Source organism: Anabrus simplex, chromosome 5 (genome assembly GCF_040414725.1).
Source record: "Anabrus simplex isolate iqAnaSimp1 chromosome 5, ASM4041472v1, whole genome shotgun sequence".
NCBI lineage: Eukaryota > Metazoa > Arthropoda > Insecta > Orthoptera > Tettigoniidae > Anabrus > Anabrus simplex.
The window spans coordinates 130,154,577-130,176,510 of NC_090269.1; the positions used below are offsets into that span (position 1 = coordinate 130,154,577).

The 21,934-nt window shown below is 37.8% G+C and overlaps 1 protein-coding gene across 9 annotated transcripts in view; it reads left to right on the forward strand.

Annotated features, from left to right (window-relative positions):
* The window catches only part of LOC136873840 (semaphorin-1A), a 923,904-nt gene extending 902,988 nt beyond the window's left edge, over window positions 1-20,916 (forward strand). For 6 of the 9 annotated variants that reach the window (XM_067147109.2, XM_067147111.2, XM_067147112.2 and 3 more), the window contains one exon: window positions 19,253-20,916. In XM_067147109.2, the coding sequence (XP_067003210.2) occupies window positions 19,253-19,424 (172 nt within the window). In that variant the 3' untranslated portion in view covers window positions 19,425-20,916. The remainder of the gene's footprint in view (window positions 1-19,252) is intronic. The other 3 variants (XR_010860177.2, XR_010860178.2, XM_067147113.2) reach the window with 2 other exon arrangements.
* Window positions 20,917-21,934: the final 1,018 nt, after the last annotated feature.

A 21,934-nucleotide genomic window follows, 5' to 3' on the forward strand; every position in this document is an offset into this window, starting at 1 on the left:
TAAGTTATGTTCCCAGTTACTACATTTATTTTGTTCTTCAAATACAGTGCGTAGTTTTATACAAAGCAATATTATGTATGGCTTAATAATGTCAGTGAAATTCAGTTAGTGTAGCTTACGGTAGTTCTTCCTTGTCAGTCACATTGACAGGACTTGGTCTCCCGCCCCCCCACCACACATACACAGAGTTGTTCGAGTGACAGTTTCTTTCATTCACAACTGTTGTCCATCATATTGATAAGTAGTGTGAGATAAATCTACAGAACCAGTTCTTTCAAAGATGGATGAACAAAAGGGAAAATTAATCATGTTGTGACTGTGTGGTAAAGTGAATTTTATGTTTGAAGTAGAGACATTAATTAAAAGTAAGAAGATACAATGTTCAAAATAGCATTCTGTTGATGTGTGTAAAAGGCAAGAACAAGCTTTTGAAGGCAGTTAATGAATCTGGTGTCTGCTGCAGTGAAAAAGACTAATCATAAAGCTATCCATCCACAGCTGGAGCTCATCAAGGTACAGTGATAGCAGAATGTCCAGAATAAAAATATTCCTGTATCTACAGATATTCAGAAGCAATCCAAAAAATTTGCTAGAGAGGAAGAATTACATTTTCTGAAATTGCATGCAAGAAGTATAGAAAACATGTTCTTCCTGATCTATTAGGAGGCTACACCAGAAGACATCTTCAATATGGACGAAATGGACTCTTTTTTTAAATGGTTGCTGGTTAAAACCCTGGTTATTAAAGTTAATAAGTGCCGAGGTGGAGAAAAGGTAAAGAATTACAGTAATGGTAGCAGCAAACATGACAGGTGCTGGTAGTAAAATACATGCTGAATAAGCTAAATCAAATTATTAGGTGTTGAATACTTGTTTATTTTATATGAAGACAACAAAAGATCTTGGAGAGAGAAATAAATCTGCAGGTGACTGCAAGGATCCAGATTACCAGACTATGTGTTATAGCTGATACAATGTACAGTGGTTGGTGTTTCAGATAAGGTAATCTGGAAGTCCCAATGCTAGGTGGGAGCTAGTAATAGACATGATGATGAAGAAACAAGCTTAAAGAGTCCTTTATCATAACTAAGATCATGTTGCTGAGGACATTGATGGGAGACCTAGTTCCATTAGTATCTTGTGGACAAAGTCAGTTATGCCACCCCTGGCTCCAAAGAGAAAGCTGTTTTCCATTTCTGTTTTTTAATCCTGTATTCCAAAAATTGCTACCACAGTCAACCAGGAAAATACAAAAGTCTAACTTTTCTCTTTTTTCTTGAGTACTGACCTGCTCACCTTTGTCTACAATCTAAAACCAGTAAAACTTGTCTACCTGCCTTCTACATCACATCAGAACTACAGCCCATGGACCGAGCTGTGATAAGAAATTTAAAACATTAATATTGGAAAGAAGCTTTCACCAGGATCATTATGGGTATTGAAATGGGTAAATTTGTGATTAATATGAATCTTCTAAATCTGATCCATATTCTGAAAATGTGTTTGGAAGATATTTAGCCTGAAACCATAGAATGGGGTCTCACAGTCTGTCTTTGTTTCATGTATACTATCTGAAGATGACCCATAAAGTATTGAAACCTGTGCTAGTCCTACTAGTTTCTGTGAGTGTAAATTCCATTCAGTTGTAAGTGGCTTGTATCAACGTTGCTGTGAACAAGTGGACATATCAAAATTTATTCTTTTAAAGAATTGTATTTCTTTCTTAAAGTAATACCATAAAGTCAGAAGAAAACAAGAGTCGACCAAGGGAGGTCGGATAGGAAAGATAAAAGTGAGGAGCTTGCCATAAGTAAGTGGAAGAAATATCGGACCCTGTGGTCACCAACCCTTGTGTGCCCCTGGGTCCTCTTTTAATTGCCTCTTACGACCTGGCAGGAGGTACCGTGTGTATATTCTTCCACTGCTCAACCCACAGGGGTAATGTGCATTGCTGTTGAACACTCCTCAGATGATGACAACCTAAATGTAGTAACGCATTGTGAAGATCGAGAAGGTGAAGACTGCCATTGTGCAGCCATTATCCTATCAGGCATTGCAGGCTTTGAAAGTTCTAGGGATTTACATTCATACACAGTCACTGGTGAGTGTAGTTGAGAAATTTTGGGGTAAGATCAAATACAAGAAATGTAACAGAAGAAGATAAGACATTTTCAAGCAACGACAAGGTAATAACAGTGGTAGTATCAGTAGAGCCCCAGTAGTTCAAGGTTCCATGTAATTCAGGCCAGTCTTACGAAAATTAAACTTCAACAAAATACAGTAGAACCCCGACTGTGCCTTTCTCACAAGTGGGTTTTATATTTACAATAGAACCTTGCACCCACTCCACTGCTACAGACTGTCAGATATATTTACGCTGATTTTTGTGGAGTCCATGTGCTTGCTTCTTTGTTCATCCCTCCATGACTTGGGTGTGATTTCCTGTCAGAAAAATAACCTCCACCGAGCGACAGGTGTCGCTAAAAATAAATTTGAGGCCGGCTGACTGTTATTACAATCAGTAGTGTGTGTACCTGTACTTTACTAGGAACCTTGAACAATGTTTCAATTGTTGAAATGGTGAGTGACTCTGCTGAAGACAGTGGTGGCAAAGAAGTGCCTGAAGAGACTCCACCAACCAAGGGTTTGGCAGTACTAGACACAGCAACTGATACTGTGCTCTTATGCTTCTTAGAAGATGACATGACACTGCCGCTCAAAAACAAGGTTCTATTTTAAAACAAAAGATTCTGGACAATTTCTTTAAAATTTAAATTTGTATTTCTTTTAAATTTGATACTGTTAGCCCATATCTAACACAGGTGTGTACCATATTCGTACCTGCCAACTTTTAAAAATCAAAAATAGGAAGATTTTTTAAAATTCTTGGATTTCATCATGTACATAGGGTACATTGCGCCACAATCTCGATGAAAAAAGGACAAGATAAAAGGCCTACATATTTACTGTTACAGTGCGACTTCACCATTAAATTTAAAATCTTAAACTAAGAAAACATAAAAAATGGTTACAAGAAATTTTTCAAGGTTTTAAACTTCATTATTGGTTCTGTATTGAATTAAGATTACATATAAAATAAAATAAAATACAAAGTTTATTCCACCTACTCAATACTATACAGTAATTGCAATGTTTATAAATACAATAAAATATATTAACAAGGTACTAGTTTCGACCCTATATGGGTCATCATCAGCCTAACTAAGATATTTATGGATATGTCGAAGTGCTAAGACACAATTACATTGTGAATATGAGATTTAAAAGAATGAACTGTGTATGTGATGCGATGATGTACATATAAGATGGTGGAATGATGAGCTGTTATAGATGAAATAATGTTGTGCTTTTTTTTATTTGTCACTGATAAGCACAACATTATTTCACCTATAACAGCTCATCATTCCACCATCTTATATGTACATCATCGCATCACATACACAGTTCATTCTTTTAAATCCCATTTCCACATTGTAATTCTGTCTTAGGACTTCGGCATATCCATAAGTATCTTAGTTAGGCTGATGATGACCCATATAGGGTCGAAACTAGTACCTTGTTAATATATTGTAATGTATTTATAAACATTGCAATTACTGTATAGTATTGAGTAGGTGGAATAAACTTTGTATTTTATTTTATATACAAGAAATTTTACCTAAACATTCTCATTTATGACATACATCTATGAATAATATTTATACAGTATCACACCGACATACGGAATAAAATACATAAGTTTCCTTTATTAGACTGTAAAATGAATGGAAATTCAATTTTATAGGTATTTCTGAACAGTTGGAGATAACGTTTATGATTTATGGCCATAACGTGAAGAGAAAATGTCACTGACACAACTCCCTGAAATACATTCAAGTCAATAAAATTATGAAGTAAGAATGAACATTAATGCACTGAAATACACAAAAGTACCACATACAAAACACATCAATATGTCTCGTACATTATTACAACTTCGACAGGGGGAAAAACACAGAACTGCAAGGAAAAACGTTTGGCCTACACCTCCAACGAAACTACACACAGAACGATGTTAAACAGCGGAGTCGGTCATCTCTCTTGCTTGTAGAATGATTGCTGTCCCGAACTCCCAGCTGTAGGGCAAACGCGCTGCTGCAGTGAGAGGGAAACACGATACACGCCGGCGGACGGGCTATACACTCACCAAATAAAGCATCAAATAAATACGCTTGAAAATTAGGTTGTGTAAATTGCACAAGCATATAAGAATTTATCCTAGGCAAAGAGTATTGACTGTACTGGAGGTTATATTGTTCAAAAATAGGAAGAAGTAAAATTAAATCAGAAAACCGGAAGACTAGTTAAAAAACAGAAAGTTTCCAGGTAAATCAGAAGGGTTGGCAGGTATGCAATTGTTTAACCATTTTGTAATTATTAAACATTTATTCATGAATCTTTCTTTTCTTACAATTTGTTTTACGTTGTACCAACACAGATAGGTCTTATGGCGATGAGGGGATAGAAATAGGCTAGGAGTGGGAAAGAAGCGACCGTGGCCTTAATTAAAATGGGAAACCATGGAAAACCCACCATAGTGAGTTCGAAGCCACTATCTCCCAAATGTGATATTCATGTATTACCCTTTGATTTGGTCCTATTTCTATGTAATCAGAGTTTTTGTAATTTGAGGTGGTGCCAGTCCCAATTAACTCAAATTACCAGAGCCCTATTGTACCCCAATCCAGGACCCCAATCCAAGAGGATTTACCAACTCCTCTGGCATGCATATCAACATGCCATACTCCACTCTCTTCACTGTGAAGCCGTCCGGCTCCATGACTAAGTAGTTAGCATGCTGGCATTTGATCACAGGAGTCCTGGGTTTGATTCCCGGCTGGGTTGGAGATTTTAACCTTAAATGGTTACTTCCCTTGGCTCGGAGGCTGGATGTTTGTGCTGTCCCCAACATCCCTGCAACTCACACACCACACAGAACACTATCCTCCACCACAATAACACATGGCTGATGCCACCCACCCTCATTTGAGGGTCTTCCTTACTAGGGCTGAACCCGGCTAGAAATAGCTACACAAAATTATTATACTGGAAGCCAAAAACTAACAAACCAATATGACTACTATATTCTTAGATAAACAGAAAGTCTTTCACAACATTGGTCATGCTTATTTAAAAGAGACACTAAAGGCAATACCAATATCAACCAAACTTGCAAATTTAATCATGAATCTGCAAACAAGAAATATCATACAAATTGAGACACAGGGAAGCAAAACAAGACCTCTCTTGATAACTAGGGGAGTTATGCAAGGTTCTCCTTTGTTGCCGACCCTGTTTAATCTCACCATCAATCATATTCTGGAGATGACCTGAGTGAAACATTGATATCTGCCCAACATGGCTTTCAGTTGAGTCCAGATCATGAATCCCTAACAGTATTAAATTTTTCCGATGATGAAGTTATTATTGGAAAAGATTCTGAGTCAGTTTTATTACTTGTTCATGCTGCCATACATCACTTACAAGAAATTGGACTAACCTCAATATTGGAAAATGTAAAGGAACATGTATCAAACATGGTCACCTACAAGAAGAACAACTGTTCAGGAGATGAAAGATGGCTGAAGGGAAAAATATTTTGGTGTCAGTTTCTCAAGTTAAATTACTTTCTGTTTGTCAAGGTCCTAAATAAGCTAAAAAAATCCACCTTAGAGCTTCTAATTTCTTCATCGCTTTTGCAGTCCAATTCAAAATTTGTAATCATGAACACTTCAATCTGTCGCAGTTTAGTACACAAATTTCAGGCAGTGGACACCACAAAAGATTCCAATTAAATTTATAAATGATGCCGATATTATGGTTAGGGGAGCATTAAAGGAAATTTTGAAACTTCCCATGGATGTCCTGAATGATATGATATACTCTGAAATAAAATTTAATGATCTGGGTTTGAACTGTGCATCATGGGAAATATACACTATATGCAACATATTAATGCATGCATAATTTTACCCATTTTCAATTACGTCTTTTTTATGCTAATCGAGAACTTCCATTAAGAAATCAGCATGAGCCTCGCTGCATTGAGTATATAGCAGAAACTCTATCTGTTTGAGACAAAAGGCCTGGTATTGTAGATACAAGGAAAGTTCAACTCAAACTGAGAAGAAGAGCTTTCGACAACTGGAACAAGAAAGAGCATAAGGGCAAAAGTCTAGTCCTATTTAACAGTATATCCCAGCAAATACATGGATTCATAATCATGAAGGCCTGTCCTGCAATGAATGGTGTGAGGCAATAAAAATGAATGCCAATGTGTCTGCTGTGCGTACTGTACCTGGCAAATCCCAGGACAACAGCTTCTGTCAGCATTGCCACAGAGAGTTTGAAACTCTTTCACACGTTCTGGGAGCCTGTCCACATGGTGTTTTACTACGCACCTCATGCCATACCATAGCAAGATCAGTAATAGCTCACGCTTTGAGAGGTCAAGGTTATAGTGTCTATGAAGATGTGCGCAGTCTCTCCAACAGAGGAAGCAACCGATGCATTGACATTACTGCTTTTAAGCCATCCTGTTCTCCTGATGTTAGTAATTAGGGATATGCCTTTCATTCCAGTCAGAAATGACATAATGTTTCTTCAGTGTAAGATTATGGTTTCTTAACAGTTTAGGAAACAACACAAAATCATACTAGTAACTTCCTTTAACTGTTGATACATTGTACTGAAAGTTTCATAAAGTTAGGCTTGAGGTTCTGAACTAGTTGCCTTATTCTCACTACAGTTCATTATTAGAATTGTAAATCTTTATACGAGTATTTATTGCAGTTCTTGAGTTTCACTCATTTCTAAAGGATACTTCTGGCTATATTGGATAAAACAGAATGTTTAAAAAATAGTGTGTGTAGGATAGTAGTTGAAGATTTTGTTGTACTTCAGAAATGAAATGATTACAAACATCATTCAAATACATGTACAGTGTATTCATTTTTATGATGAAATAGTATTCTCAATCAGCCACATAAGTATGGTAGTATTTTAACTATGCAGAAATAAAAGTCTATCATGACAAGATGTAAAATCCTATTAACTTACTGTGTAGTAGCATGCAACTCAGACATTTTGAAATATATATAGATTAGGTGTGAGCCTAATTTAAGCTCTTAGAAATCATTAATATTGAATTTGGTAGTGGATACTTCAACAAAACACTGCATGCAGTTAATATTCTTTTAAACAGCTTGACACTATCAGTGTTGCATGTACTGTACATTTTGGACAATTACAGTTCTTTCTTGATATTTTGAAGAGGTTGTCTATAATGCACAGCAACTAGTTTTGTAATATTTTGATTTTTATACAATTGTTGTTACTTTACTGTTATGATTTTTTATGGAATGATTTTATTTCAATACTGTGTATTTGTATTTCTGTACCTGGCATGTTTGTGTAGAGTTTTGCATTGTATGGTATATATGTTCATTGAATGGTAAGATAAGGGTGTATTCTGCCCGAAGGCAGGTCTGAACCTCCGCAGAGGTGTGCCTGAGCTGGAGTTTCCGTGCGGTAGGGTGGCCAGTTCCTTTCCGCTCCTCCATTCCCTTACCCCCAATCAACAGCGCATGGCAACCCATCCATATCTTGACCACGCCCAGTGTTGCTTAACTTCAGGGATCTCACGGGATCCGGTGTTTCAACACGGCTACGGCCGTTGGCTTCATTGAATGAATGGAGCATTATTTCATAAATTTGAGATTGTATTTTGGGAGTACCGCAGTTTGTTATACTCTTGAAATATTCAGAACAGATTGAACTGAAAACATTCCGTTCTGTAGTACTGAAACCTGAGACGTTAGATTTGTAGATAGGCACACTAACCTCCGAGATAGAGAGATTAATTACTGGATGGGCGTGGTAACTGAGTGACTTCATCACTAGCTTCATGCCCAGGTAGCCAGGCCAAAGCAGGCAAAATTATATTGAAATAGAAATTCATGTTTCAGTGGCTCAGATTCCAGTTAGGTTCTGTGGTTTGAAACTTAATTTAAGAATCTCGTATAACTCCAAGCTTTTATTTTTATTTCTTATCTTTTAAAATATGAATGTTCAGGGGAATCTCATTCTTTGATCTTGTACTGTGTATTGGTGTTCTAACTGGAAATTAATATTAATTCTGGAAAATGTAACAATCACAGAAAACTGTCGTATTCACGTTGTGAATGATCAGAGAGAAAAAAGTATTTTTTTTAATGCTATTTGTTCGGGGTGTCGACCTATGAAGATCTTTTGCCCCTACTTGCACCATATGTGAGGAACCTGCGTGTGTTATGTAAATGGTGGAGGTGTAAAGTGTAGAATGTGAGGAAAGGAACGTTAAGGACGACACAAACACCCAGTCCCCAGGCCAGGGATATTAATCATTTACAATTAAAAACCCCTGACCGGGCCGGGAATCGAACCCGGGGCTGCCGGGTGCCAGGCGGACGCGTTGCCCCCAACACCGCCGGGCCAGACAAAAAAGGAATTAGTGAGTATACCGGACTCTCTGAGACCAAAAATTAAAAAATAGTCGCACCCAAATTAATGTTTTGAACGGATTCAGACTCGGTGGGTAAGTCCTACATCGTTGGACGTGCCAATGATTCATATTTCACACCCCACTACGCATAATTTGCCACCAGGGCATACCCATATCTCGGCAGCTTTCCGGTTGTGTAAGGGCGTCCGTGGTGTGGACTTGTCACTGTCACTCATCTATCAAGTGATTCTTTGGAACTGGATAGACCTCAGAGGAAAGTTCACAGACAGTGTGAGCATGTGGACATTGTAGGCCTCCATGAAGCTGGCTCATTGCTCAGCATATCATTGTGTTAATGTTACCACTGCAAAATGTTGCAACCTTAGTGGTTCCAAGAGGCACTTGCTGTCGATAGGAAGGTTCTGAAAGATAAAGTAAACGCATGGTAAGAAGAGAGGATTGAAAGATCCTCCACCAGACTTGAAATGAGCGAACATACACACTTTTGGACATCTGAAGGGTCGTGACATCCTCTATGGCTAATGTGGTTAATCCTATGTCTTCTTGCACCGTTGCCAGACAATGACTGCGTGATGAAGGACTCGTTCATGCTGATCGTTGGTAATTTCCTTTAATATCTTATCATCATTAGCAAAGATTGTAATGATGTTGTGCCAAGGAGGCAGGAGTGGTATTCATTAACAAGTCCCACTTCGGTCTTAGTGGATATGACCAGTGAATCCATATGTGCAGGCACGCTCGCCAGTACCAAGACTGGTGGTTTAGTTTTGAGAGTCACAACTTAGAAGTCCTGATTGCTTACAGTGCCAAATGACCTCGAGTATTCTTCACGGGCAATTGAACCTCCCAACGATACATTCAGCCGGTCCTTCAAACTGTTATCCTACTTACTTGAACTCTCTGTTGTGTGCAATTTTCAACATGATAATGCTTAACAACACACTATTGTAATGTCCAGAGTTTGTCTTCGAGACTTAGACATCATTCCTTGGCCTGCTGCATCACCCGATCTCTTCCTGTTTGAAAATGTGTAGGATGCGATAAGATATGCTATCAACATCATACAGTCTGCCTCCATAGCATAACAGCACTATTAGCTGCTATCCTCGGTGGCCTGGGTTCGATTCCTAGTACTCCCAGAAACTTAAGAATGGCAGGAGGGCTGTTATGTGGTTAAAATGGTACATGCAGCTCACCTCCATTGGGGGTGTCCCTGAAAAGGGATGCACCAACTAAGGATAAGGACACGAATTTTGTCCAGCTCCATGGCTAAGTTGGCCTTTGGTCACAGGGGTCCCGGGTTCGATTCCCGGCAGGGTCGGGAATTTAAACCATAATTGGTTAATTTCGGCCAGCACGGGGGCTGGGTGTATATGCCGTCTTCATCATCATTTCATCCTCATGAGGACGCGCGGGTCGCCCACGGGTGTCAAATCAAAAGACCTACATCTGGCGAACCAAACTTGTCCTCAGACACTCCCGGCACTAAAAGCCAAACGTCATTTCATTTCAACATCATACACTTAGCAGTAACTGCATGCGAGGATGGATGGACTATCTCATGACACCATCAGGTGATACACTAAGAGTCCATGTTGAGAAGCCTGTAGAGAAAGAGATACTACCTATTGGTGTGTAGGTAAATAAATAATGGTCAACACACAGAGATTGTATAAATTTAACCTCTATCTTCGTCCAACAATTCACTCCATTTAACCCCCTTCTTCTTCTTCTTCTTCTTCTTCTTCTTCTTCTTTAAATTTTTATATGTAGAGTGTTTTTCCTGGCTTAGTACCTCTGTTTATCTCAACCATTGGTTTTAATATTTATGATGGTGTGTCAATAAGCCACCCAGCTTTCATACATGCAATAGTAAGTAAACTCGTGTCCTCATCTCGAGGTGGTGCAGCTCTTTTCAGGCACACCCCCTTTGGAGGTGAGCTGCATGTACCATTTCAATCACGTACCAGCCCTTCTGCCATTCTTAAATTTCTGGCAGTACCGGGAATCGAACCCGGGCCCCCGAGGACGGCAGCTAATCACACTAACAAACTCGTGTCCTCATCCTGAGGTTGTGCAGCTCTTTTTAGGCACACCCCCATTGGAGGTGAGCTGCATGTACCATTTTAACCACATACCAGCCCTCCTGCCATTCTTAAATTCCTGGCAGTACCGGGAATCGAACCCGGGCCCCCGAGGACGGCAGCTAATAACACTAACCGTTACGCTACGGAGGCGGACATACATGCAATGATGTCTGATTACTGGTCTGTGTTAATGTGGCATGATTATAATTGGATAATTTATTTCCACAGAAGGTATAATTAGTAGAGATTAATTATATCATTGAACGAAATTGAAGAGCGTGAACATTTTACTGGACTGTATTTCTTTTAGCCGGAATCATGTAAAGTTTTCATGTTAGTTTTAAAATCTAAATCGTTCATGGACATTTCTTGGTACTGTGCTTCGTGTGTGGAAGATATTTGTTATTGAGACTGCAGGCTTCTTTGCTTGATCCAAAATTACAATTGAATTTTGTCTTCTTATGTCAAACAACCAGCAACTAAAAAACAAAAAAGACAAAAAAAATTATTGGCTTCAAGTCCAACTAACTACTTTTTACAATTTTCGGAGATGCCGAAGTGCTGGTATTTAGTCCGACGGGATTTCTATAACGTGCCCGTATATCTATCGACACGAGGCTGACGTATTTGAACACCTTCAAATATCACCGGACTGAGCCAGGATCGAACTTGCCAAGTTGGGGTCAGAAGGCCAGAATCTCAACCATCTGAGCCACTCAGCTGGGCAATTGCAACTAAAATAACTGACATTTTCATTCCTCAGATCAGATTATTTATTATTTTTTGCCATCTCACATTTTATTACGTCCCTACAGACCACTCAAAATGTCCCTACATTCATAAGACCTTACTCTAGTGTAAAAATGTATAAATAATAATAATAATAATAATAATAATAATAATAATAATAATAATCATTGGTATAGAAAGACTGAAGCCATTCTAATGAATGTGGAACATGAGAGTAAATGCATTAAATACATTTAAGGAAAAAAAGAAAAAAAAGGAAGTGAATAACTGTCATTTTCTGCATCCATCATGATTTGCTTTCTTTAAAAATTGAATTCTTCCGGCATTTATTGCCACTAGTCGACGGCGACCCCTGTCATCAGTGCGTCGTACACCATGACAGTTGACGCTGGTGGCATAGTTTTGATATGGTGGCCCTTGGAAAATCCAGTATCTGCAGGACCAGATATGGAGTGGCCCATTTGTCCAGCACCAACAACCTGGCTGCAATCGAGCTCTAGTGTCTTCTTACGCATCCTGTAATCAACTGTTACAGCCCGTACGAGGTCTGACATTCTTGTTGTTACATGCCCTGCTCACTTATTACATTCACCAGGCTGAACAGAGCGCCACTTCCAGACTACGGCAGCTATCTCTATTTCAGTTGCTCCTGAGTGTCACAAAAAGTGATCAGCTGAGAATTTCAAAGTCCCCAACTACAAGCACAACCAAAAGGAAGGAACGCATTCTTCTTCTGCTTCTGCTTTTCCCACACATAGGTGTGGCTGCGGGTGTAAACTGTGTCGTACCTGTGACCATGGTCGTGTTTTACAGTTGATACCCTTCCAGCCCCATGTGGAGAAAAGTATTCTCTATTGAGTGGTGATTAGTAGTGTTGTGTGTTGTATGAAGAGGAGAGTGTTGGGATAAACACATATACCTAGGCCCTGAGAAGTCATAGGAATTAACCAGACGTGATTAAAATTTCTGATCTGGCAGCCTTTGAGTTCTAACAGAACACTTGTTTCTGAACACCCTTGAAAGCTACAAAGACTATTTTGTAATTAGGCACAGGTTGTCCATATCTCTTAAAATCCCACATGTTCGTTTTTGCATGCATGAGCACCGACTCCCATCATCCTTTGCATACAAAGACATACCCGTTGCCACCTCGGTACTAGTGCTGGGCAAAACATTCGCTTTTAGACAATGGTTGTCGCCGAAACTGTTGTGTGCAGACAGCCATTGTATAAAATGGTTGCAAAATAATGTGTATACAAATGAGGTAGTGCTTCAGCCGCCTGGGCAATGTCTCGTGTCTTTTCTTGTACCGGCCAGCCAGTGATGCATATCATTCTATCCAATATAAATACAAACTGATATAAAGGAATTGAATTCGTTTACATATTTCACAGTCGTACAGCATAACCGTTGGATATATAAAGAATACAACGCGACCAAAAATGCAATTTTCCAACCACCCTGAGCCGAGAAAAAGTTGTCTTACAAAATTGATAACAGCTTTTTTTCTTGGCAACATCAAATTCTGAAATTTATAAACAATGTATAAAACATTCCATTGTATATCATGTTAAAATCTGGATTAGATCAGATGATGTGTTTTTGATCAATATTTTCTTAAACTTGATGTATGGTTGAAACACGTTTAAAAACTTCATGCGTTCCACCTGGCACAAAAAATATAAAAGTGGAGTAATGCTTGTATTTCTCTTCCTTCTTTAAACTGTGACATTATTAAGTGGTGATTAATACCTATGTTCTTAGTTGTTCGTAAAAGGCTGATTCTCAGCTTCACGATCACCTTTGTGAGTGTCGGATTTGTAGTCATATGTTTTCGTATTTGTTTTAAATGATAAATGTTACAGCATCTAAAGATCCATTAGTTCTGTATTTTATGACTGAGTGGAGGGTAATTAGAATAACTAACAAAATTAACTCAAAAAATACTCAACTAACAGTACCTTACAACAATCAAGCCATTGAATCTGGCATAGCATTGTCTTTTCTCGATCTCGGTAACGTCAGGCACTTCAGTAAATAACAGGGCAGCTCTCCGGAATGGCCTACCTTACCTGCGAGTCACATTGGAAAACCCTAGTGACAAGAAATGTACAATTGCCAACAGCACTTTTGTATATGTACCGGTTGTGAAATGTGAAACGCCACTTTATCAGTGCTGGCGAAGAATGCAACAGCAGAGCGCCACTGCAATTGGTATTTTTTTGCGATGGTTTCATTCAACAACAGTTGTGTTGCGGGAACGGTTGCGATAGAACGGTTGCGTTGTATCTGTCCCTGTTCTACTTGGTACTGTGTTTTGTAGTGTGCAGTGGAACTTATGACGATCAAGTGGCTCACCGTGTATAAGACACAGTCAGTTATCTGATTCTTGACAGCAAGGAATGTGCCATCAACAGAGATACATCACCAGATCTGGCCCCTATGCTATTAGTGATGGAAAAGTCCGTAAGTGGGTAAGGTTACTCGAGGACGGTTGGGAGAATGTTCATGCTCTGGTCAGCCATCTCTGATCAGCGATGATATTGTGCGTGAGGTTGACACCACTCTTCATGCAAGCAGGCAGCTCTTGTCATATCACTTTCCACATCTTTCAAAGCCAGATCTCTACAAAATTGTGTCAGAATAATTGGTCAATCGGAAGGTTCTGATATGCTGACTGAGGAACACAAAATGAAGAAATGTACCAGTGCTTTGACATTTATGATCCAGTACCATGAAGAAGGTGACATGTTATTGGACCACATCATCACATAACCACTGAATCCAAGCAGCAATCAATCGAATGGTGACACACTCATCATCTCCGACAAAAGTGAAATTTAAGCTCACTTTCTGAACTCTCAAGATTATGGTTACCATATTTTGGGGCATATGTGGTTTTCTGCTAGTGGACTCCATGCCACCAGGGACAACAGTTAATGCAGCTACGTATCGTGCAACCTTAATGAAACTTCATTGTGCAATTCAGAATAAATTTTGTGACCTTCTGTCTGCTGGATTGTTGCTTTGTCTCATTCTGCAGCTTGAATGCTGGCTCACATTGAATCGTTTGGCTGGCAGAAATTCGATCCCTTCCCCCATACCCTGCACCTAGTCTTCCTTCATATGAAAAGATTCCTTGCCAGTCACCATTTCCACACCAATAAGTAAGTGAAAACAGCAGGTTATTATTATTTTTTTGCTTTATGTCTCGCACCGACACAGATATGTCTTATGGCGACGATGGGATAGGAAAGGCCTAGGAATTGGAAGGAAGCGGTCGTGGCCTTAATTAAGGTACAGCCCTGGAATTTGCCTGGTGTGAAAATGGGAAACCACGGAAAACCATCTTCAGCGCTGCTGACAGTGGGGCTCGAACCCACTATCTCCCGATTACTGGATACTGGCCGCACTTAAGCGACTACAGCTATCGAGCTCGGTAAAACAGCAGTTCAGACTTGGCTCTTAACGCAGGCAGCACGCTTCTATGGCAAGGGTTTACAAAAATGAACAAAAATGGGAGACTATGTGGAAAAGTAGTTGAATGTATGTAGAATTAAATGAAACATAAATTGCTGACATTGTTTGGTGGATTTTATTTTATTACAAAACAGTACTTACTTTTTAAAAAAATAGCCCTCATATTAACAACACATGCCTGAGTTTCTAAGAGTAGGTTGTTGCCAAGCTGGCCCTTAACTGCTCCCTTCCACAGAAAGGTAGAGGCACAGTTTAAGAAATCTCCTTCAACAATAAACTTGCAGTTATGTAAAAGAGAGAGCTATAAACACGTGCGTTCTGCTTTAGATATCAGGATACTCTAAAATCATTGTGGAGGAAGAGAGATACAGTATTTGGTTGTAACGCTTATTTTGAGGAAGCTCGCCTGCGTTACTTAAAGGGTGGGCATGCAAGGTTGGAGGTTGAGTAAAACCATACTTCATAGATCATCCACTCGCTTTGACACTGCTATGGTGGTTATAACAAGAGACAGTTTTGCAATTGCTTGCTAACTAACAACTCAAATTACATTCTGCCCTGTAAATTTATTAAGCTTCTATGTAGCCTTTTCAGACAGTATTTGTAAGATTCTATTAGGGTAAGATTCAATATATATTCAGGCAGGGCAGATTTAGACAAAAGTAAATTAAAAATGTATTTTTTTTTCCTTTTTTCAACTAATGATGGTAAAAGCTGCATTGGTTGAAAAGTTAATATAAATCTCACTGATGCCACTGACATATTCTGACAAAATATATCTCCTGCTATTCAAATTACATATTTGCACCTTTTATAAATCACCCCAGTGCACTGGCCATCATGAATGAACAAAAGTTTATTGTGTATACCTATTTGATAATCTATTGTTGTTGTCACAGCAATTATTGTATTTAATTTCTAAGCTTTTCTTTGTTTTTTTATTTAATTTCTTTGTTAACTAGTTTAGAAATATGAAAGTTAATAATTTGCTTGAATGCAGCTGAGGGCTTAAAAGAAGATAGCAAAATAATTATTATTTGCTCATTGTGAAGAGCTTAAAGGATTTTACGAGGCGTGTTTTTTAAGTAAGGGCCGTTTTGTTGTAGACACTAGTAGTTTGCGCGCACATTGCAACGAGCGTGTGCGTCGCGTGCCAGCATGCCTTAGGAACAACGGTGCTCGTTTGCAGCTCTGTTGCTAACCTGTACGGTTCTGTTCTGTGCTTGCTCAAATGTTCAAGATTATTGACTCGCCCACCCCGTTGTTTCTAAAACCTAAATTTTAGGAAACTGTGCTCCCATTGGGTCCCTAAACTCCTAACGGAGGACCTTAAAAACAAAAGATTTAAGTGTTCGATGACGTTGACTCGTTATGCCAAAGAAGGTGAGGACATGTTGAGTCAGATCATAATTGGAGATGAAAAATGGGTTTCAAATCAAAGCAACAGAGCATGGAATGGGGGCACACACATTCGCCTGTAAAGGTGAAGGCCAAACAGACTCTGTACCAGCACAAGATCATAGTTTTCGGAGCAGGCGGCAGGTTTCTATGAAGAGGGTGTTCAAAACTTAGTTGTAAAGTATGATAAGTGTTTAAACAAACTTGGCGGCTATGTTGAAAAATGGAGTAAAGTATGTAGAATCTGCAAATAAATGTGGTGTATGAAAATCGTTTTTCATTGTGTAGTTATTTTCAAACGGCTGTTACTAAAAAGCGCGCCTCATATGTACAGACAGATAATATTGAAGACATTGTACTCACTGTTTCCACTTGTATGTTTCATTGTATGAGTTTATACTAAAACCTGTAATGAAATAGAATTGAGTCAGATATTTTCATCAGTGGGACTATGAGATGCAGTAATCACATTCCTATTTAAATGGGACCGGTTTCGACCTTAGTCCAGGTCATCATCAGCCGTAAAAAGATGTACAATGTTTATGAATATTGGAGGTCAGTTTCACACTTTGATAGGCACAAAGACACGACACCACATTCTGTATGCACAAAGTGTTGTGACTCCTATCATACAATAGGTTCTTTCCAACACAGTCCCTGTACCAGTACTGTACATGGTCGCTTTGCTCGTGCGCAGCATGAAAAATCCTTTCCACAAAGTGTTGTGACTTTGTGCATACAGAATGTGGTGTCGTGTCTTTGTGCCTATCAAAGTGTGAAACTGACCTCCAATATTCATAAACATTGTACATCTTTTTACGGCTGATGATGACCTGGACTAAGGTCGAAACCGGTCCCATTTAAATAGGAATGTGATTACTGCATCTCCTTCTTTTAAGTATTGAATAGGTTGAACCTCCTTTTCAATTAGTGGGACTATGAGCTAAATCCTGATGGTCTGTAGATGAGAGTGATGAGCATTACTAGAACTACTTCTTTACAAATAGTGCACATCTTTTCATTTTCAATTCAACCAGCAGGATTTGAATTCTAGTTTTTAGAGCCTCCTATCATACAATAGGTTCTTTCCAACACAGTCCCTGTACCAGTACTGTACATGGTCGCTTTGCTCGTGCGCAGCATGAAAAATCCTTTCCAACACAGTTAAAATTGCGTTCATGTATTAGTCCGTGTACTCTTCGCATCAGTTCGTAACGGTCGGAGTCCGCGGTCTAGAGCATGTACTGATCCGTATTTCTGTGACATGCGCAGAAACTCTGAATGATTGCTTCTGATGTACCCTACACTTCTTTCTTTCTTTCTTCCTTACGATACCTTAATTGGATGTTCGTTTATTGAGGTTACTATTATTTTTCTTTTTACGTTGCACCGACACAGATAGGTCATTTTTCTCTCTCTCTCTTTTTTTTTTGGCAAGTTGAAAGACACACTCGAGACTTCTTGATAATATTGATATAATGAAAATTTCTTTTTAATGTAATATTAACAATGCATTATGTAACTATATACAGTTCATATTCTTCCTTTCATTTGGCGACGATGGGAAAGGACGGAGCTAGGAGTGGAAAGGGAGCAGCCGTGGCCTTAATTAAGGTACAGCCCGAGCATTTGCTTGGTGTGAAAATAGGAAACCACGGAAGGGCTGCCGACAGAGGTTATTATAGAGAGTGACAACGATTTTTTACAATCTTTATCTTCATCTAGTGAATATGAAGAAGAGCTGCTATTTTTCACAGAAATAAAAATAAATGACAATTATTTAAGTACCGTTAATTAATGTCTTATCTTTCTTTAATTATTTACGTATTGTGTTACACTAGGCCTGTATAAAGGTCCCAACCAGGTTGATAAACACGATATAATTGAAATGCGGTGCATTTTTCAGAAGAAACTGTTCCTCATTATGATGAAAAGGACTTAAAGAAAGAAAGCATGCAATATGAAGAATTCGGACAATTTTGAAACATACTAAGATAAAGTATAGGTTAAATCGCTATATATAAAAACTTGTTTATAGGTCTCAGCATCTAAATTTTGCATTAATATGTTCTAAATTACAAAACTGTTCTAAATTACAAAACTATAATTGTGTAATTATAGAAATATTGCATTATTTAATATTTAAATAAAATATTGCATTATTACTGGGGGCTAATATCAAGGAAATTTTGTATACTTCCTTCTCCTCTCGTTTATATTTCAGCTTCCATTGGACTGTGCTACTCCAGTTCCACGGAGAAAGAAGTTATTACTCCATGCCAGTTCATAACATGATCAGAATCCATTCCAGCACAACCCAGTTGTGTATCAATCCCGTAACCAATACGAAGTCAGCGCATGAGTATAGAGCGATACATGAATGTGTCCATGTACCAGTAACGAACTGCATGTTGGAAATAACCTTTTATATAATTCTATTACAGAAATAAGGGAGATTACAGTCAGTTTACTCTATTGTGTTGATGGGTTTGATTGTGTTGTTTAAGTGGCTTAGACCTAGTCATCACCACAATTTAGTAATTTTATTAATCTTTTCTTTTGTGAAGGAGTACAGATATCTGCTTTGAGCTCTCAGTTGCAATCTATATATTTCCTTGAAGTGAACTTGTGTAACTATATAAATAGACCATTGGCTATGATCTGAATCTGCTGAATTTCATCTTTTATTTTTAGTACCTCAGGTCATATAATATATTATTATGAATTTCCAAATTTTGGTTTAAAAAAATATACTATGAATTTCCAAATTTTTAATTTTCAAAAATATACAGATTCCTGAACTGTTTTTTTGAAAATCTAGTTACTAAGCTATCTAAAAAATTATTAAATTTTAAAATAATATTTATCATTCATAAATTAGTACAGCAGATATGCATTAGTCACTTCAGAATTAATTAATGTTCATGTTTATTTCTTTATTAATTGTTATAATGAAATGTATGTGTGTTTCCAGGTTGACTGAGGGTGGTTTGAATGCAGACTCATCGTATCTTCCTCCCTGTGCGAATAATAAGGCTGCCATAAATTTAGTGCTCAATGTTCCACCAAAGAATGCCAATGGGAAAAATGCAAATTCATCTGCTGAGAACAAACCAATCCAGAAGGTGAAGAAGACATATATTTAGCAGAAATCTTTGGTATCTGTATTGATGCAGACCCACATCACACGAGTCACAAAAACTCTCCTGAGAAACGTGTTGAAGAAAGTGAAGAAGATGTAAAAGTGTCTTGGTTTTATAACAGTGGAAAAGCAAAGACCAAATTTAGCTTAAAAAAATGTGACCATGCATTGCAAATTAGTGGTTCTGTGATCAAGTTATTATTGTGTTTTCTTAGTGCCGATGATGATTGGAAGTGGTTCTCGGAAAACTTATTATTTCTTATTAAACTACAAAGTTACAGTAGTTTTTAGCAATGGGTAGTAGCACTCAGAATTTTCAGTGCAGACACTCAACAACCTATTGTAAGAAATGAAGAGAGGCAGCTATCTATAATTATTTTAAAGTTCATATTCTTCCTGTTTAATTGTGAATAGCTACTGGTACAAGGAGCATCAATGTCACATTCCAGATTGAAGAATAAGGCTTGTATAAGACAGCGATTCTATCATGAAGCCGGGCTTGCTATGCTTGCATGCAGTGCTGACATCACAAAAAGTGCAACAACAAAAAAGTGTGTTAGGAAACAGGACATGTCAGGATCAAGTTCATTGTATAGAAACATGAAAGAATAATTGAATATAAATATATATATACATACACACATACATCCATATATATGCATACAAGGAATGCACTCAAGAATGTATGTCCGTGCGCGCATGTGTTTAAGAGAATGAAGAATGATAGGAGAGTAAGAGAGGATGTTAAAACATCGCTCCTTTACAGTCGGATATATAAACATCAACATAAATAAGACCCATTTAGGTTGCACTGAAAGTAACAACCCACATTGTATTAAATGAGCAATTTTCAATTAATAATAGAATGCTAGATTTATTATAAACTACAATATTCTGCATTTATCACACTTAAAAGGTTTATCTTGCATACTTCTCCTTTATATTTTATAGAATGTTGATTGCATTATATTGCCGACTGTAAGTAAGAGATGGAACAAATGTTAACCCACCCATACTTCCAGTATTGTTTTATGTGCTGATAGTTTAATCCGGCCTGTACAAATTAGAGCTAAGATTCTCTATTACGTATTGTTCTATTAGATTCATCTCCACGCTACTTTATAAATATAAAAAGACTGAAGGGCTGAAAGATATTATTTGTATATAATTAACTGTATATAGTTACATAATGCATTGTTAATATTACATTAAAAAGAAATTTTCATTATATCAATATTATCAAGAAGTCTCGAGTGTGTCTTTCAACTTGCCAAAAAAAAAAAGAGAGAGAGAGAAAAAAAAGAAAAGAAAAAAAATGAAAGTGATGATGATGAGGATGTTACAAGTACAGAAGAGGACCATCAATATTTCCTTAATCAACACTGGAGGGGTGAAATAATGTGGCTTTTATATTGAATGTGTTGTTTCTTGTTTCATTCTTTATTTGATTGTAAAGCTTGTAAATTCAACTTGCTGAAATACAGAGTGGTTATAAATTTCCTGGTACCCAATTTTCAGCAACTTCCTTTCTTTAGATAAGTTTTTTATCGATTGAAGTTTTAATAACAACAACTTCATTTTATAAAACTGAATCAGTATCATTCTCCACTGGTCTTATTCTTAATTAATATACACAAGGACCTTGTTTATCTGGATTAAGTGGGAACAGAACTGATCTGGATTATTGAAAAGCCAGATAATCTGGAAAAAACAAAAAGAAAACAAATACAGTACATGGTTCATAATCTATTAACATAAGTTATACAGTAATACCTTTTTCCAGTTGTACAAAAAAATATCAGAACACTTTTCGTACATTTATGGCTCTGTTTTATGCACTAAAATACTGTGTTAGTTTTTTCTGTTTTACATTTGTATAGTGTTTGCCCGCAGCATGATCACGAAGACATTTTAGTAACAACAGTTCTGCTGGTGTGATTTCAGTCAACGTTTCTAAATACGCCATCAGTTTGTCCAGCTGCATTGTTGTCTCTCCATAAGTCATTGTTTCTTCTGATGGAGCGCCGGTTTCGTTTTCAAATTTTGTTTTCGAATTAATAGTGTTGCATTCAGAAGAGCGTGGATTCGAATCCCACATCGGCTGTCCTGTGAATGGTTTTCCTCGTTTCCCATTCTCAGTTCCAGGCGAACGCTGGGACGATACCTTTGATAGACCATGGCCTTATTACTTCCAATTCCTGTCCTTAACTATCCTTGGTGGAAAAGACATTAAAGAAGAGTCGACGCCGTAAAAGAAATACTGTACAAGTAAAAATAAATTTTTATTATTTTCGATCCTGATAAACCCAAGATCTGGATAAACCGGAGTTCCAGATTAATGAGGGCCAGATAAACGAGGTTCCAGTATTTTATATTTAGTCCATATATTTCTTTTGAAATGCAGGTTGTAATTTTTTTTTACAATTTGTTTTACCTCGCACCGACACAGATAGGTCTTACGGCAATGATGGGATAGGAAAGGGCTAGGAGTGGTAATGAAGCAATTGTAACCTT